The sequence below is a fragment of the Eptesicus fuscus genome, chromosome 11, assembly GCF_027574615.1.
Source record: "Eptesicus fuscus isolate TK198812 chromosome 11, DD_ASM_mEF_20220401, whole genome shotgun sequence".
Classification (NCBI taxonomy): Eukaryota; Metazoa; Chordata; class Mammalia; order Chiroptera; family Vespertilionidae; genus Eptesicus; species Eptesicus fuscus.
Window position 1 is genome coordinate 40549419 of NC_072483.1, and position 20403 is coordinate 40569821.

General features: G+C 38.8%; 1 protein-coding gene and 1 pseudogene across 2 annotated transcripts in view; both read left to right on the forward strand.

Moving 5' to 3' along the window:
• SLC4A10 (solute carrier family 4 member 10) overlaps positions 1-20403 on the forward strand; it is a 186366-nt gene that overhangs the window by 117504 nt on the left and 48459 nt on the right. For both annotated transcript variants that reach the window (XM_028141093.2, XM_028141099.2), the window contains one exon: positions 28-273. In XM_028141093.2, coding sequence (XP_027996894.1) covers positions 28-273 — 246 coding nt within the window. The remainder of the gene's footprint in view (positions 1-27; positions 274-20403) is intronic.
• Positions 4681-5338, forward strand: LOC114230416 (insulin-induced gene 2 protein-like; annotated as a pseudogene).

Consider the following 20403-nt stretch of genomic DNA (forward strand, 5'->3'; position numbering starts at 1 on the left):
TTTCTGCTATTCCTTTTCTCCTCCTAGAGAATATGAGCTGTCATACCTCTCTTTAAGAGCCAGTATTGGACTTTGGACTGCAACACTATGCATCATACTTGTGGCCACTGATGCAAGCTCCCTTGTTTGCTATATCACCCGGTTTACTGAAGAAGCTTTTGCTTCTCTTATTTGCATCATTTTCATTTATGAAGCCCTAGAGAAGTTGTTTGAACTCAGTGAAGCATATCCAATCAACATGCATAATGATTTGGAACTGCTAACACAATACTCGTAAGTACTATTTCCCCTGTTGGCTGCGGGGCTTTCCTTTTAACAGATAATGCTATTGTTATAAGGAATGTGAGGAACTTACTCAGTAGATAGAGTGCCTTAAATTGATTCATGACCTAAATCCTGCACTCTCAAAGTGGAACAGGATTTTAAAAGTCATCTAATGAACCACTCATCAGATACTTATGTTCTCAATATAACAACTCTACCTAGAATATCTTTTTTGGAGTTTTATTTGTCAGGAATTTCCTATTAAGTAAATAGTGAACCAAGGTCAATTTTGCTATAAAGGCATTTTGTTTTTGCAAAATACATATGATTTTTGTTTTTCTTTAGAGCCTTTTCAATTTACTATAATTCAAAGGAAACTGAAAATATAAGATTTCAGATTTAGAGCAATACGGTAAAAGAGATTCTATTGGGTCAATAAAAAGATAAACAAAAAATCATTGAATTGATATGTAATATTGCTTTCCCACCTTCCTTACCTTGGTTTTCTTTCAATATACAGTTTAGGGTTAAAAATAGGATTGGACCTATTGACCTTTCTAGTTTTAGTCAGCCAGTAGTTTAGAATTTCTCTAAGGCTGTGTTTATATACTGTATGTGGACATTATATTTGCCCTTTCTTGTACTTAATTTGAATATTTTTGTTGCATTTGTGTATACATTTTTATATAGCAAGCATTTGAAGCAATATGTTTTTATGGGGCAGTTATATCCTCTGTATCAACCACCAGTGCTCTTACTAACTGCTTAGATATGGCCTAAAATGTTTTAAAGATTTATTACCTTTGTTATTAGAATAATTTGAAATTAGACCAAAATAGTGCAATGTATAATTTTGTAAAGAAAGATGTAGTGATAGGGCTAAAAATAACATGATTTTTATTTATTTAGTAAATTTTTTAAATTAGAATTTATATTCAATATTTTGTATTAGCTTCAGTTTTACAGCACAGTAGTTAGACAATCATATACTTTACAAAGTAATTTCCTCAATATTTCAAGTACCTAACTGGCACCATATGTAGTTATTATAATATTATTGACTATATTCCCCATGCTGTGCTTTACATCCCCATGATGTTTTGATTTTTTTTGGTAATTATTAATTGTACTTCTTAATCCCTTTACCTTTTCACCCAGACCCCAACCCTCATTGTCTCTGGCACTATCAGTCTGTTTTCCATATCAATGAGTGTGTTTATATTTTGTTTTTTCATTTATTTTGTTCTTTAGATTTCACATATAAGTGAAATTATATGGTATTTGTCTTTCTCTATCTGACTTATTTTACTTAGCATAATACCCTCTAGGTCCATCCATGCTGTCACAAAATGTAAGACTTCATTATTCTTTATGCCCAAGTAATATTCCATTGTATATATGTACTACCACTTTTTTTTATCCACATATTTATTGATGGGCACGGTTAATTTTTGTATTTTTGCTATTGAAAATAATGCTGCAATGAACATAGGGGTGCATATATGCTTTTGAATTCATGTTTTGGGTTTCTTCGGATAAATTCCCAGATGTGGAATTGCTGGGTCAGAAGGCAGTTCAATTTTTAATTTTTTTGAGGACCCTCCATACTGTGTTCCACAGTGGCTGCACCAATCTGCATTCCCACCGACAGTGCACAAGGGTTCCCTTTCCTCTACATTCTCACCAACACTTGTTTGTTGATTTATTGATGATTACCATTCTGACAAGTGTGAGGTGATATCTCATTGTGGTTTTATTTGCATTTCTTTGATGATTAGTGACATTGAGCATCTTTTCATATGTCTATTGGTCATCTGTATAGACACTTTGGAGAAGTGTCTATTCAGATCCGCTGGCCATTTTTTAATTGAAGTGTTTGGTTTTTTTCTGTTGAGTTGTATGTGTTCCTTATAAATTTTGGATATTAACCTCTTATTGGATATATCAGTGGTGAATATCTTCCCTTGTTCAGCAGGTTGTCTTTTTTTATGGTTTTCTTTGCTGTGCAAAAGCTCTTTAGTTTGATGTACCCCCATTTGTTTATTTTTTCTTTTGTTTCCCTTGACTCAGGAGATATATCAGAAAAAATATTGCTAGAGAAATGCCTGACATTTTACCGTCTATGTTTTCTTTTAGGATTTTTATGGTTTTGAGCCTAACATTCAAGTCTTCAACCCATTTTGAGTTTATTCTTGTGTATCATGTACGATGTGGTCTACTTTCATTTTCTGGCACATATCTGTGCAATTTCCCAACGCTATTTATTGAATAAACTGTTTTGCCCCATTGTATGTTCTTACCTCCTTTGTTATATATTAATTGATTATGTAGGTGTGGGTTTATTTCTGGGTTCTTTATTCTGTCCCTTTGATCTATTTGTCTATTTTTATGCCATTACCAGGCTGTTTTGATTGTTAGAGCCTTATAGTATAGTTTGATATTAGATAGTGTGTGGTACCTCCAACTTTGTTCTTCTTTCTTTAGATTTCTGTGGCTATTTGGGGTCTTTTTTGGTTCCTTATACATGTAGGTTTTTGTTGTTGTTAAGTATGATGTTAGCTGTGTGTTTGTCATATATATATGACTATTATTATGTTGAAATATGTTCCCTCTATTTCCACTTTGTTGAAAGTTTTTATCATTAATGGGTGCTGGATTTTGTCAAATGCTTTTTCTGCATCTATTGATATGATCATGTGACTTTTATCTTTCTTTTTGGAAAATAACGTGATTTTTAGTACTTTACTTTTTCACAGATAGCTTTAAACAGTATACTTCTGTTTTTTTGGACAAGAAAATCAGAGTGGAAACAAAATAACTTTTCTAATAAAAGCAAATAGTAAGGGTGTTATGAATAGATTTCAAAAATGGATGAAGGAGGTGTCAGGGACACTCTGAAAGCAGGCAGATGGGAAGAGCAGTTGGATTAGAGTGAGTGATAACAGTGATACTTGCCTTTTCATTTATCTTCAGTTTCAAAAAGAGCAGTACCCCCTAATTTGGATATTTTTGCTAGGGTATATACTCATCTCTTCAAACCTACCACTTGCTAGATGCTATGATAGGTGCTAAGGAAATCATGAATAATATTCTGTTCTCAATAAGCTTCCAGTTTAATATGGGAAAGCAGACAAACAGACATCACAATGAAATAAGTGTTAAGAGATTGGTACAGGATGCCATGGGAATCTTATCAGAAGAGCACCTAAGTCAAATTTTGGGTTCAGAGATTTCCTGGATGAAGTGATATAGAAGATTTAAAAAATCAGTGGGAGTTAGAAAGGTGCTGAAGAATCAGACAGCAGAGTGGTTCAGATGGAGGGAATGGCACAGGCCTGGATGCAAGCAATTCATTAATGCTTTGTGATATCTGTCCAAAGTCATATAGATAATGGTAAATAAGAAATCAGACTTAGTGTTATGACTCTGATATAATTTTCAGTATACAGATGAATAAAAATAAGCTGCAAAGAAACAACATGGAGCAAATAAAATAGGTAAAAGCAGAGAAATTCTGTTTGAAGTTGTGTGGAGGCAGCAATTGTCTACCCTTCAGCTGTCCTTGTACCCTTAGTGGCAGTTTCTAAGGTGCTTCAGACTGAGGACCACAGTTTAAAATCCCCTAGTCTAGAAAGGAAAAGGATCAGAGACACAAGGACTTACCCCTGGATAATGGTCACAGCTTGAAGCTAGAAGAATGAAAAACTTGTAACCAATAGATAAAATATTAGAAAGAGGCAGCAGAAAAGGACAAAACAACAACAGCAAAAAACAAACCTCAAAAACAAACCCACAAAAAATAACCCACAAAACATGAATAATATCAGGTTGTAGAAGGCAAGGGGAAATATTGTTTTAAGAAATCTTTAGAGAGATTCAGTATGAAATCAATAAAGAAGATCAATATTAACTTTAAAAAACAGTATTGGGTGGAGAGGAGAGGCATGACTGGAAGCCAGTTTGCAAAAAAATTAAGAAGAGCATAGGCGGTAAAGAAAAGGAGAAAGTATGCCTAAGTATGATGTCAAAGAAAGTGAAAGACAGTGCCTGTTGGAGAGAGCAATGAGATAATGAGTGATAATTTGTGATAGAAAAGAGCTATGTGCCCAGCCTGCATGGCTCAGTGGTTGAGTGTCAACTTATGAACCAGGAGGTCACGGTTCGATTCTGGGTCAGGGCACACGCCTGGGTTGTGGGCTCGATCCCCAGTAGGGGGCGTGCAGGAAGCAGCCAATCAATGATTCTCTCATCATTGATATTTCTATCTCTCTCTCCCTCTCCCTTCCTCTCTGAAATCAATAAAAAATGTATTTTTAAAAAGAGAAAAGGAAAGAGCTATGTGCTTAAAAATGAGGACACATGTCCCGGAAGATGGCGGAGGCGGGGGATTTCTGGTAGGTCCTATTTCAGGGCAAGATGCGGTTCTGTTGAAATGCCAATCTGCTTTGATTCACAGACAAGTCTTTTTAGCTGGGACGCCTTTTTTTTCTTTCCTGCTGGCTTACTGAACTTACGAAACCATAGCAGAAGGAGAAATCGAGTCACCTGGGCCCAAAAAGCGTGGTCCTTATATCTCCTCTGTGACTAGCTGGAGTGTAAATTTGATGATTCGAGGAGTAGTGCTGTTTTTTATTGGAGTATTTCTGGCATTAGTGTAATACTTCAGATTCAGAGAGACATGATGCTTTTCCTACCTGATGTGATTGCAAGCTTCTTTTCTTCAGCATGGTGGGTGCCACCGTGCTGTGGCATAGCTTCAGCGGTGATTAGTTTATTATTTCCCTGCATTGACGGCATCTAAGAGAACCACATACATTTAAAAGAGAGTGATCCAATGTAATGCGATCTCGAACTGGTTATGGCCTTGGAGTAGGAATTGCTTTCTTGGCAACCTTGGTCACTCAACTGCTAGTCTATAATGGTGCTTATCAATATACTTCTCCAGATTTTCTCTATGTTTGCTCTTGGTTACCATGTATATTTTTTTGCTGGAGGCATAACAATGGGAAATAATGGTCCACAACTGGCAATGTATGAATGTAAAGTTATCGCAGAAAAATCTCATCAGGAATGAAGAAGACAAAAATATATTTTTTGTACAGAAAACAAGATGAAAAGGGCATGTAAATGGTAGATATGCCGATGAAACTTCAGACTATAAAGTTGCCAGGATGCAGAAATGTGAGCTAATCACTGTGTTCCATTGCCCAAATGCCCTTCTCAACCAAAATTAGGGGGTTGGGAGGTATGGGAAGATTGATCCATCCTGATGGTTCATGAGGTTTTAGTGTCTCCTGGACCTGAAATAGGTGCAAGAGAAACACAGAGAATAACAGTCTCCTTGGGAAATGCGACTACTGCACTTGTCTTCCATTTAGTTTCTCACCATGATTCAATGGTTTTCGGTATCACTCACTTTGAGTACATGACTCTGATGAGGTATTGCCATTACTTGCTCTTTGGAAAAGCAAAACTAATTTTTTTTTGCTATGTATACAATGCATATATTTATTAGCATACTTTTAGTCATGTGCATTAAGGAAAATAAATCAGTTATTGGTAACAATAATGATTACTTTAATGTATTGTATAATCTCACCTTTTGTATAAAACATTTTGTGTTTTATGAAGTTCACATGACACTTTTAGTGGTCTTTTGTTCTTGTCACTATGACCTAATCAGTTTTAAGTGTCATTATGCTTATGCTCTCCTAAAGTTTTCTACTGATGTTGCTGGTCTCATGCTTGCACAGTTTTTATGAGACAAACTAGAGGCCCAGTGCACGAATTCATGCACCAGTGGGATCCCTTGGCCTGACCTTTGGGATCAGGCCAAAACTGGCTCTCTGACATCCCCTGAAAGGTCCCAGATTGCGAGAGGGCACAGGCCAGGCTGAGGGACCCCACCGGTGCACAATTGGGGCTGGGGAGGGAAGTGGGAGGTTGGCCAGCTGGGGAGGGACTGCAGGAGGGCTCTAGGGTATGTCCAGCCTGTCTTGCTCAGTCCCGATCAGCCAGACCCCAGCAGCAAGCTAAACTATTGGCTGGAGCATCTGCCCCCTGGTGGTCAGTGCACATCATAGCGACTGGTCGACCGGTCAACTGTCTGCCTCCTGGTGGTCAGTGCACGTCATAGCGAGCAGTTGAGCGGCCTTAGCATATCATTAGCATATTACACTTTGATTGGTTGAACAGACAACTGGACACTTAGCATATTAGGCTTTTATTATAGAGGATTCCTAGAAAATGTCAAAGCTAGGATGCAGTACATCTGAGCTGCAGTCTTTGCAGAGTTAACATGTCTATGCATTCACATATTTTGCTTAGGTGTAAGATATGGAAAAAAGGGCCTCATTTACTTTTCAAAGATATTCTTTATACTTGGGCTTCTTATACTTAGATTTCCTTAAAGTCATAGTTTTACCAACCAAATAATAAAATGTCTTTGATTTTGTTAAGACTCTCGTAGTACCTCTGGCATCCTAATCTTATAATGTGGTAATAATATGTAGACCTTACATTCAAAGCTATGAGCTTTTCTTTCATTGTGCCAAGAGCAAGTGTCAAGATAATCAATTTAATTTCAAGAATATATACATTACACCAGATGATCAAGCTGAATTTGTCAAGTTAGCAATAAGTAATGAGTTTGTGGAAATAACTTTTTTCTAGGTTGCCTTGATTTTAAGAAATGGCAAAAATAGAATAAGCACTCTGCTTATGAAAGATGAAATGTTTCTTCAAATATATTGTAATAATCTAAAGCTCTCAAAGATGGCTAGGTAAGGAAAGATTGGGGCTGTATTAACTCTTTTTAGTTGGTTGGATCAAAGCAAAGAGCAGGGTCTATTACTCTAGTTTATTAACATACAGGAGTTGAATAATTACAGAGCTATTAGAAAGTATGATATCATTGTTAGGTTATGGGAAGGATTTATTTTATATTTTGATCTTTTTTCTATCTTCTTGTTTTTTCCAGCCCATAGCCCTCTATAAAACCCTGTTTGTTAAATAATAAATGTAAAGTACATAAACTGAATACCTTACATTATTGCAAACTAAATTTTTAAACAGAAAAATATGCTAAGCTAACTGAACTTGGCTAGTTCTACAAATATTGAGTAGAAATGTGTTCAAATAAGTTAACATACAATATTATAAGTAGCAATTATTACTCATAATTTTTCTTCATTTACATGGGTCTTAAGGATATAAAAATCCAGTGGAATTTTTGGACATTTTATTATGAATATTTGATTTTAAAAAACAACTCAGTTGCCTATTTAAATTTTGTCTGCTTTTCTTCCCCTGAAATCATGTGTATCAGTGGTTGAAAAACAGTGCTTTAAATACATTTTAAAATTTCAGCAGTTGGAAGAACTATTAAGAAGCTGGACGATCCCACCATTTGTAGGCAAATTATACTGTAATAGGTCTCAGAAAGGCAAAGATGAGGGATACCATTTTTTCAGTTGCACAGGCTGACATATGTATTAAACAAACATTTATTGGGAAATGTGGGCAAAACATTTCCTGCTTTTATAATTGAAAAAAATTATACCACGGGCGCTTCATTCTTTTAGATATAAAATAAAACTTTTGGAAGAAATAAAATTAGCCTTCTACGAATCATTATCTCTGAGAATGTTCATCACATCTCAACAAATTGAAATACTGTGCATTTGATATACAAACACAACACCTGTGGCCACTTAATGCATCTTAATGAAGAAATCACCAATACCTGTTTAGTACTCTCCCTCTAATATGGATGTTCGTGCAAATTTCTGCCCTTTCATAGCTACTTGACAAGAAAGTATGGAAGATAAATCTATTTCAGGTTTGCAAATCTATAGTTATCTAATCTAATAATAGACAAATATGCAAATTGACCATACCTCCGACACACCCACAAGCCACGCCCACAAGCCACGCCCACCACCCAATCAGAGCGAGTATGCAAATTAACCCAAACCAAGATGGCTACAGCCACAGAGAGCAAGGTTCCCTAGGTAACAGAGGAAGCCAAGCTTTCTGCCAGCCGTTGCAGGCCTAAGCCTCCACTCAAGCTACAAAGTTTCAATTATAGAAGATAAACAAATTCAAACAAATGGCGGCAGAATGGAGCTTGAGAGAGCAGGCCTGGGTTGCCGCCGGCAACAGGGGAAGCAAAGCTTTCCACACACCCTGGCTGGGCCCACCTGCTTAAGGCAACATAGTTTCAATTATAATCCCAACACAATGGCTGCGGCCTCGGAGGGAGCCCCAGGCTTGGCTTGGCTCCGCTCCAGGCTACAAAGTTTCAATTGTAGAAGGAAAATAAATTCCAGATACCAGGGCCTCCACTTGGGTTACCAGGGGGCGTGGCCGGCCTGCAAACCACCACAGGCCCCTCATTCAGGCCGCCCCACACCCCAAGGGAAACCCCACCTGATCTGGGACGCCCTTCAGGGCAAACCAGCTGGCCCCCACCCCTGTACCAGGCCTCTATCCTATCTTATAAAAGAATAATATGCAGATTGATCATCACTGCAACACACAATATAGCTTCCCCCATGTGGTCAAAGATCCTGCCCCCATGTGGACACAAGATGGCCACCACAAGATGGCCAGCAGGAGAGGGCAGTTGGGAGGCACCCGGCCTGCAAGGGAGGGCAGTTGTGAGGGATCAGCCCTGCAAGGGAGGGCAGTTGTGAGGGATCAGCCCTGCAAGGTAGGGCAGTTGAGAGGGACCAGGCCTGCAAGAAAGGGCAGTTGGAGGTGATCAACCCTCCAGGAGAGGGCAGTTAGGAGTGACCAGGCCGGCAGAGGAGGGAAGTTGAGGGCAAACAGGCTGGCAGGGGAGCTGTTAGGCATCAATCAGGCTGGCAGCGGAGTGGTTAGGGGGTGATCAGGCTGGCAGGCAGAAGTGGTTAGGGCCAATCAGGAAGGCAGGCAGGCAAGCAGTTGGAAGCCAGCAGTCCTGGATTGTGAGAGGGATGTCCGACTGCCCGTTTAGGCCCGATCCCAGTGGATCGGGCCTAAACGGGCAGTTGGACATCCCTTGAGGGGTCTCATATTGGAGAGGGTACAGGCTGGGCTGAGGGAGAACCCCCCTCCGTGCACGAATTTCGTGCACCGGGCCTCTAGTAGAGAAAGAAAATAGTAGATGGAGTAGATCTGAGAAGTAACATTGTTAAAAGGCACTTAACAAAGGCTTACTGGTATCTACCAACCCCCTGGCTCTGTGGAGGCAGAAAGATGAAGAAACATTAATCTTGTACACAAATGCTCATAACCCATTAGGAATAGTGAGGATAAAACAGGTAAATAATAAACTGATACTGGGTACTATGGCTACTGGAGGTAAGACTATCATTAAAACCAGAATTTAGTTCAAAAGCAGGAAGGGAAAACAAAGATAGCAAGTGTTTGGATTAAGAATCAACAATAAGATGGGTTTCCAGAAATTTATTGAATAATGATTTTTTGAGTGCCTATTAATATTTATTGGATTCTAAGATGTCAGACTTTTAATAGAGAAAAAACTCTATATTAAATGTGCATTGTAAGAAGCATTTCAGAAATGTAAAAGTATAAACAAGCATGTTCATTTGTGATGTGTACCAAGCACTTTGCTAGTATAGGGGGTACAAAGGTGTGCCTGCCATATAGTAATGGGCCCAGCATTATGGAGATTAATCAAGTGGAGTCACACATATATTACACAAATAAATACATAAAAATACAATTATAAAGTTATGTTGCAAGCAATTCTGGATAAATTTAGTCGAGTATATGTAGAAAAAAATGATTTTAAAACATTGAAATACAGGGGTTTATCTAAATCTGAGTTTTATCCTTTAGTTTTTGATTAGTGAGGACCAACAGGTCAATGAGCCAAGATAACCTCCCTTTCATCATCTTTTTCCCGACATCTCTGATCAACTTTGGGGTTCTGCTGTAGGTTGCAGTCCTGCCTCTCTTCCAAATGACTTCTCCACCATGTTGGCACCCTGTCTAAATGTGCAGTCAGCACTAGTTTTATGAATTCAGTTTGTATATTTTTATTCCACATTAAGATTCTCATAACCTCTCAGTTTATTCAAAATTTCTAGTTGAAATCTTTAAGTGTAGTGATAAAGATACTGTAAAAGAGTGCAATTATCTTTACTTGTCAAACATGATTGGTCAGGTGATGTGTTATATTACAACATGTTCAATTAATCAATATGCATTAAGCATTACTATCCTATATAATCCTATATAATAAAAGGCTAATATGTAAATTGTCCCCTTGACCGGGAGTTCAACCAGGAGTTCGACAAGGGGGTGGGGCTGGCCGGCCAACCACCCTCAGCCCCTCCCCCCAGTCGGTCCCACCTCTGATTGGCCCCAATTGGGGCCAGGTGGCTAGACCTCACCCATGCACGAATTCATGCACTAGGTCTCTAGTATTCTATAGTATGCTCGGACTATGGGAGATAAAATTGTTACATTTAAAGAAGGCTTGAATCTAGTTAAGGAGATGAGAAAAATAATATTATTCTGTTCTTCCAAATATTCCACTGGATTTTTATATCCTTAAAACCCATGTAAATGAAAAAAAAAAAAGAGTAATAATTGCTACTTATAATATTATATGTTAATTTCTTTGAACACTATTTCTACTCAATATTTGTAGAACTAGCCAAGTTAGCTTAGCATATTTTTCTGTTTAAAAGTTCAGGTTTTGATAATATAAGGTGTTCCATTTATATACTTTACATTTATTATTTTAACAAACAGGAAAATATCAAGTGAAAAGGTATATATATATATACCTTTTCACTTGATATTTTCCTGTTTGTTAAAATAGAATGTTTTTACAAAGTGAACTTCTTCCCTTACCATATATGGTAAGGGAAGAAGTTCACTTTGTAAAAACATTCTATTGTAATAGCTCTCAGTTTCAGGCAAAACAGCATTTATATATTACCAAAAAACTATCTTTTATAGATATTTTCTCTGTAAGACTATTCAAATATTATGAAGGGTAACAAAATATGTTCTGTATATGAATGCTTATTACTTAGTCTCAGTGAAGTATGTGTTGTGGCCAGTTCTGCTGCTTCTAGTCACCCCATTATGTTGCTCATACCTTCATTGCATAGTTACCTACCTGGTGTCGTCATAGTCTATAAGAACTTGCTCTAAAAATGATTACTAGAAGACTAGTTTTATTTTTTTCAAAACATGTCATTTTTGTGTTTAAAAGAATGAAGCACCTATGGTATAATTTTATTTTCAATTATAAAGCAGACTTTAGGGAGTAAGAGAGGTGGTCCTTACTCACTGTGAAATCATATCACTTGGTGTTATGGGTTGAATTGTGTTCCACCAAAATTTGTATGTGGAAGATCTAACCCTTGTAACTTAGATTGTGATTATATTCGGAGACAGGGCCTTTAGAGATAACTGAGGTTAAATGAGGTCCTATGGGTGGATCCTAATCAAATCTGACTGTTGTCCTTAAAAGAAGAGGAAATTTGGACACAGAAAGAGACACCAGAATGCACAGGCACATCAAAAGGAACATGCGAGGACACAGCGAGAGGGCAGGATGTGCAAGCCAAAGAGAGGCCTCCGAGGAAATCAACCTGATGACACTTTGATCACAGACTTACAGCCTCCAGAGCTGAAAGAAAATAAATTTTGATTTTTTAAGCCACGCAGTCCATGGTGTTTTGGTATAGCAGCCCCAGAAAGCTGGTATACTGAGTAAAAGCTTATAATTTAGTTCTATTTATGTTTGGACTTGTAAGAGCAAACTCTCTAAAGTTGTTCCCCTGTTAATGGCCATCCTATCCTTTCAGCTGTTCAGATGAAAAAAACCATGAATTTATTTTTGACTACTCTCTGACACACCCAGACTTCTTAACAGATACAATGGCTCTCTCTATAAAATTTAAACACTATTTACCACCCTCTCTTTCTCCATCATCTCTTGTCTAGATTATTACAATTGCCTTCCAACTGGTGTCCCTGATTTTACACTTGCTCTTCCACAGACTGTTCTCTACGAAGCAGCCAGAATTATTCTCTTACAGCCCAAGTCAGATCATGTCACACTGCTTCTCAAAGCCCACTGATGGGGCTAGAAAACACTGTATGCTCATAAATATGGTGAAAACATAGTAAGAACTACTGAAAGAAATATGTCAAAAATCACAGTAACTGGTAGAAAGACTGATTTTCTTTTTGTTCTTTTATAAATATCCTATAGTATGGTTTTATTATTTCGGTAATTCAAAATACTTTTGAAATAGGAAAAAGTATAGACATAAAAACACGTTTGGCTTTTACAGATAGATCATAATTCTCTGACTTTATGCCACATATTAACAACTAACTTGCTACAAAGCACTCTAGGGGTTAATTTAATCAATAAAAAGACTTAAAAAAAGAATCGCAAACCATTACTGTTCAGCACACACAGGAAGGTACTGATAATAACTACAAAGACAAAGGAGATCAGCTGTAACCCAGGGACTAAAATTAGTAATAATGTTGAAGGCAGTTCTACCAAATTATGTTTTCCAGAAGACAGCCACAGGCTTTTCTCTTGTAAAGAAGACTGATCACCTCCATTAGCCTTGACAAAAGCAATGACTTCTGGATGAGGGCATTTAATTATAATGTTTATCTAATCACTCTGTAGCCATTTACATAAACAAGATGACTTACAGTGCACACATGGGTGTGGGGAGGGGAAGTGGCAGTAAAACATAGTGTTTGGTGAAGAGTGTATTTTAAGCCAAACAATTCACCATCATAAGTCAGAATTATTGGCCTTTTATACTGGTGTTTTTAAAAATGTAAAAAAAAAAAAAAGTGCATATACAGTCTTTGGATTACCAAAATTTCTAGTCTAGTAACAATAGTAATAACAATAATGATAACTAACACCTAATTTGAATTCATTTACACCAGATCCTATTCTGGGTGCTTTTACCTACATTAATTTACCTTTGTAATAATCCTATTAGGTTGAATACTATCATTATCCCCACTTTTTAAAAAATATGTTTTTATTAGTTTTTTTAGAGAGAGACAGAGTAAGGGAGAGGGATAGAGAAATAGAAACATCAATGACAGAGGAACATCATCCATCAGCTGCCTTCTGCATGCCCCCTACTGGGGGATTGAGCTGGCAACCAGAATCAAACCAGTGACCTCTTGGTTTCTGGGTCAAAGGCTCAACCACTGAACCACATTGGCTGGGCTCATTATCCCCATTTTAAGAAAACAGATATAGAGAAGTTAAGTAATTTGTCCAAAGTCCCTCAGGTAAGTGATCATAGGAACCCTGGCTAAAGAGACTAAAGTCCAGTATTCTAAGCACTTATATTCTTAAAGGTTATTGTGGGTTTTTTTTGCATTAACATTTCTCTCTTATGACCAGAGTCACTAAAAATTACTTTGGATAAAATTAACAGAAGAATTTAATCCAAACTTACATTTTATTTGCTTATATTGCTGTCTCTAGTTTTTTTGGTTTCCCTTTTCTTTTCTTTTTGTAGTTTTCGATTGGAGTTATTTAAGTTCATCAGTATATAGGTGAAAAACAGGAAAGTGAGATTTTCCCCCCTCATTTTATTTATTTAGAATATCTGCTTTTGATGTTTTAGAACATAAACTCTAAATAGCCAGAGCCTTCTTTGAGCTTTTTCAAACGTCCTGTCCAAGCATGCAGCCTCTGAGAACTCTCTGCTGAGATTTCCAGTATCAGAGGTGGGGACTCAGGAAGGAGCAATGCATCTGTTTCCTAAAGGCAGTGGTTATCACATCGGCCTAACTCAGGAAAGAACGTTGGCTACACTAGTATGTGATGCCTGTGATGTATAAAATAAATCTTTTAGGTTAAAACACTTATTTTTCCTCTTTGGAATTCACTTATGGATGAGAAATATTATTAACAAGAGATAGGCCTGACAAGGAAGGATAGGTGACTAATGTCCACTTATAAATCTGACTCTCCAAAAGAGTGTCTTTTCTATGAACTCGCCATTTTTATACCAGATTTCTTAGTACTTTCAGAACGTCACTGTTAAAATGTCACTGTACTCCCAGGAATGGAATGACACATTCTATCATTGTCCTCACTGACGCAGTACAGTGGCTTTGAAAAAGAAACCAGGGCCCTGAGGGAACGGAGCACACACAGCTAAGTGAAGGAAGTCATCCCAGGCCAGGGTTAGAGGCAGCTGTGAGAAATAGGAATCTGGAGAGTGCTGGTGTAGTTATCGTGATCTGAGGGCAGGTCTGCTGGGTGTTTTGGGGGGTGATACCGTACAGGAGAGGGGTCCTGAAAGGGGAAGCTAGGAAGCCCGCACAGTGAAATGTAGATTACTTCGTTGTTCTGGAGCCATCTCTTTCATCTGGCTATGCTGATGGAAATGGCACAGAGCTGCGTCTAGAGGAAGCACATTCTAGCTGCAAGTGCAGAGGTTTCAGGGTCAAATAGACCTGGGTTAAGATATAATTCTATCAGCCTGTATGGCTTTGGGTAAGTCATCAAACACTTAGTTTCCTGCATCTATCAAATGTAGAAATCAAACTTTTAAACTAGAAAACAAAGTGCCTCCTGTTATGCATGTGGCAGCTATATGCATATCAGATAGATATGCATAAATATGCAATAGCTAGTGGAAGTATATATGTGCATTATACACACACATATGTCTGTACATAGATGTATTCATGGGTCTACTATAGTGCTCTTTCTCCTTTGTTAGGTTACTTCCACAAGAAATTTGCCATATATTTTCTATTTTACATTTAAATTTCTTTTTATCCTATAGAAATATGCTTTTACCAAATTTTCAGAATATGCACATAATTTTCCTATTAAACAATGGTGTTGGGCTGCTTTATCTTAGGTAAATTAGCAGAATGACTAACTTGGAGAATTCTAATCATTAGCTACCTAAAAAAACCAGAATATTTACCACATGATATAACAGATTCAGGCAATATTTTACTAATTTACTTGAACAAGAAAGAGAGTATTGCTCCTAATGAATAATATTAACAGTGTTCTTTTGGGCACCACTACTATGTAGTAGTCACCTATGGTAATCATTATTTGAATTCATGACAAAACTGGGTAAGGATTGGAGGCAGGTCTTCTGTATATTCAAATGGTTTAACCTGAACCATAGCATATGTATGTGCCTAGGCAAATGTCTAACATAATTATTCTAATCTATCAGATTAAATCATTTTTATAAGCCAAAACCGGTTTGGCTCAGTGGATAGAGCGTCGGTCTGCGGACTGAAAGGTCCCAGGTTCGATTCCGGTCAAGGGCATGTACATTAGTTGCGGGCACATCCCCGGTGGGGGGGTGTGCAGGAGGCGGCTGGTCAATGTTTCTCTCTCATCGATGTTTCTAGCTCTCTATCCCTCTTCCTTCCTCTCTGTAAAAAATCAATAAAAAATATATAAAAAAATCATTTTTATCATTCTACAAAGACGTTAGAGAGCATATGCCAATTCCAGAAAGCAGGTACACGTTCACAAGGCCCTACGTTTAGTAGTCCCTGACCAATGGATTGGATGATGCCATCTATCAGAAGGACCTGAAGTTCTACCCAGCAGGTCACTGAGCAGCTCTCCAAGCCGTTTACTGCTTCCTTCCTCCCACATGCTTCCTTAGTTAGGATTCCCAGTGGGAAGGTAAAAGCAGGTAGTATTTTTGTTCCACCCCTCACTGTCTCTAATATGCCTTATTCTCAGAATTACTCTGGGATCTAGTTTCGGGAATATGAAAAATATCTCTTCCTCACAAGGTTGGAGGTCCTGGACATGACCTTTATAAGATTTACTTTATATTTTTTTCCAATTTTTACAATTTATGCCAAATATTATTAGAGATACCTGTCCTTTTAAAAATGTCTTGCCATATTGATTACATAATGAATAAAATAGTTGATACATATTTGTTTTCTAACTATAATTTGGAACACAGTTATAAATATTTTAGTTTATGGATTAACTCTGTACCTGGTCCTCTCCTAACCCACCTGGTGATTTTTGAAATAATAAAATATATATCTTTGGGGCAAGATCCATAAGTCCAGGATATTCTCAGCCATCTTGTTCTGCTATAGTATGAAGTTAGACTAGAAATAAGACAATGCTAAGTGAAAGAAACTTTCTTTGCCTACTCCACCTCCCAAGGGCTCCATTCATAGGAGTACAGACCAGACATTGTATGGCCTGCCTCATCCTTTCCATGGTACCAGCCTGCTGCTGAGCTTTAGTTTCTCCTTTTTAAATGGGGACAAAAATACCTGTCCTACCTCTCATAGGAGTGGTTTGAGGTTTAATGAGATTATATCAAAGTATTTTCTTTGATATAACCCACATAACAAACATATGTGATAAGGTACTTTATTTTGAGCATCTACTAAATTCTAGGAATAGTACTTTATATATGTTATAGTACCCTTTTCCAGCCTCAACATGACCCTGCACAATTGTTATAATTATATTTGATGTAACATGAGCTAATAAAAGCTCAAAAATGTTCTGTGATTTCCTAAGGTCAAATAGGTCCAAGGAGCAGAATCAAGACTCATCTCAATATTACTTCTAAATGGAGGCTTTACTTTTCTTTCCACTCAGAGCTTAGACTTATTATCCTAAAGAATGGCAGGTGGCATCAAAAAAGGTGGGGGAATCGCAGAATAATCTGCCCCTTCAGCAAAGCTGATGAAAATATCCTGATAAAAATTAATGCTTAGAAGAGATCACCTGAAAACCCATGGGCTTCATACATTTTTAAAATAGCTTCTATGTATTGAGTATAAAATAAAAAGAGAAAAAATAGATCCTTTAGATGAAAGAACAATATGGTATGCCATCCCAGCCAGGTCCAAGCTTAGGGTTTTCATAAGTTTCTTTGCAGACATATTACAAACATTTACACACAGAGCAAATAACACAAAACAGGGAAATATAAGGACTTCCTCTGTCTTTTGAAAATAGATGAAAACAACAGAAAGTTCTCAGAAATGCAGAGAGAATTTATTTTCATAATTGCTAATATATTTCATATTAGAATGTGTCCATGATTCCAACCTGAGACTTAGAAATCAGATCTTGGAGTAACTAGCAGATCTTACATATGTAATAACATATATAAGGTATCCATGGCTCTAGAACTTCAGTCCTTACCTTCTCTGCCTCCCACACTTTTGACAGATGTCAAGCCAGGTTCTTTCCTATCACAATTCTCTACTATGTCCACTGACTCTTTCAAGACCTCTCAATGGCCCGAGTACTTTTCTTCAGTAACATTCCTTCAGAGCTTGAGCTACAATTATTCTAGATATGCCTACATCTAGACTTTTTGATTACTAATATGGAATTTATATGAGGGCTGCATGACCTACAAAAACCACAGCAACAATGGAATAAACAAATCTTTCAAAAAATCCTTCGAAGCTGCCCTATTGTTCTCACTTTAACATTCAAAATAGTACTTACTAGGGCCCTCAAGGCTCACTGTACAGTCTGGTCCTTGCCACCCTCACAGCCTCACCCCCATTTCTTTCCCCACTCCCCTTCTGATTCAGCCACACTGAACTTTCTGAGACAATCTTCTCAGACCTTCCCACCTGCTGTGTGCTCTCTCTAGTCCACCACACCACCACCCTGCCCACACTATTTCTTACTAAATTTTGTTCAATCTCAGCTTAAGCCTCATTTTCTTAGTTTTCCCTGAGCACATACACTCAAGGCTTCTTAGCAGCCTAGACTTCTTTTTTTTTTTTAATATATTTTTTTGATTTATTACAGTGAGGAAGAGAGAGGGATAGAGAGTTAGAAACATCAATGAGAGAGAAACATCGACCAGCTGCCTCTTGCACACCCCCTACTGGGGATGTGCCCGCAACCAAGGTATATGCCCTTGACCGGAATCGAACCTGGGACCTTTCAGTCCGCAGGCCGATGCTCTATCCACTGAGCCAAACTGGTTTTGGCCAGCCTAGACTTCTTTATAGCATATTTCACAAATGTATTTATATAATTAAGTAATTGGCTGTTTAGTATTTCTCTCCTGCATTTAAAGAAAGCCCCCAGGACCATGTCCATCTTATTCAATGTTACACTTAGCATGGTGTCTTGCTAAGTGTAGTATTGAATTAACTTTTTAACTCACTTTAAAAAATAACTCATTAACTTTTTATTCAGTTAAGCATTGTGCATAATAATACCTTCATGACTAGGCTTTCAATGGATCATTTTTTGTGTGTGTGTTGCCATACATATAGAACAAGACATACTATAACCTGGGTTTCCCTGAAAGCATAGCCTGAGACAGAGGCCCGGAGAGAGAGAGAGAGGCAGGGCCTGATCCGCAGCCTCCGCGGCAGCTGCGGATCAGGCCTGGAGAGAGGCCTGGAGAGAGAGGCAGGGCCTGATGCTGTGGATCAGGCCCAGAAATAGGCCCGGAGATGCTGACTGGCATAGAAACCAACCAATCAGAACCAAATCTGGCTGAACTGCGAGGAGCCAATGCCTGCCTAGGTGGCGGAGCTTTTGATGCTGACTGGCATAGAAACCAACCAATCATAACCTAATCTGGGTGAACTGTGAAGGCAGAATCTAGGGTGGGGGCTGAGGAGGGGTTTTAAGGGCAACAGCTGTTTGGTGTAAGGTGTAAGAAAGCGGTTCAAGTTTTTAATGACCAGTTTGGCAGTATAGTGCATATGGCTGGCTATCAGTCCAGATATAGGGATTATATATTTTTGTCTGCTAAGAGTATCTCCTCCTGCTAAAAAGTCTCCCCCTCCCCATTTAAGCAATCCTATCCTATATAATCTATCTATACTAATAAAAGGGTAATATGCTAATCAGACCAGGTCAACCGGCCATCTTGTGGATATCTGACTTCCTTCCGGACAAAGCCATGGTGGTGGGGGCTGAGGCAGAGGCAGTTAGGGGCAATAAGGCTGTCAGGGGAGGGAAGTTGGGGGTGAGATCAGGCCAGCGGAGGGTTAGGGGCAATCAGGCCTGCAGGGGAGGGCAGTTGGGGGCGAGATCAGGTCGGCAGGGGAGGGCTGTTGGGGGCAACCAGGCAGGCAGGCAGAGGTGATTAGGAGCAATCAGGCAGGCAGGCAGAGGAGTTAGGGGCAATCAGGCAGGAGGGCAGAGTGGTTATGGTCGATCAGGCAGGCAGGCAGGTGAGCAATTAGGAGCCAGCAGTCCCAGATTGCGAGAGGGGGATGTTTGATTGAAGAGGGTGCAGGCTGGGCTGTGAGACACCCCCCCCCCCCCGCACCCCGTGCATGAATTTCATGCACCAGGTTTCTAGTATATATATAAAAGCCTAAGTGACCATAACAACCGGTCAACCAGTTGCTATGATGACACAGTGACCACCAGGGGGCAGATGCTCAATGCAGGAGCTGCACCCTGGTGGTCAGTGCACTCCCATAGCCAACCTCCTATGGTTGGCCAACCTCCTGCAGTCCCTCACCCCAGCTGGCCGGCCCCAATTGGCCTGATTGACTTAGGGGAGTGGGCCTAAGTTGACAGTCAGACCTCCTTAGCGCTGCTGTGGAGGCGGGAGAGGCTCCCACCACCACCTCTGTGCTCACCAGCCGTGAGCCCAGCTTCTGGCTGAGTGGTGCTCCCCCATGGGAGTGCACTGACCACCAGGGGACAGCTCCTGCGTTGAGCATCTGCCCCCTGATGGTCAGTGTGTGTTATAGATACTGGTCATTCTGCCATTTGGTCAATTTGCATATTAGCCTTTTATTATATAGGATGTAAGTAAATTATAATAATAGATTTGGGTGTTTAGCATTTTTCCACTTGACTTATAGTTTAGAGGCAAATAGTCCTTTTAAAATCTAGAAGGCATCCTGGCTTAAAAGGCTTCCAAATCCCTGGTTCTAAAATACAATTTATAAAACATTCTCTGGCTGGGACAGAAAGGGAATGATCTATTTCTAGGAAACACTGTAGAGTGGTCTAGTGCCCTGGCTATATATCTATCCAACTTTCTGGACATGGTCTGTCCTAGAATAATTTAGGATAAACTAACCTCTTATCTCTTAGTTGGAGGAAAGCCATGACTAGGGAAGAAGGACCCATTGCACATTTGT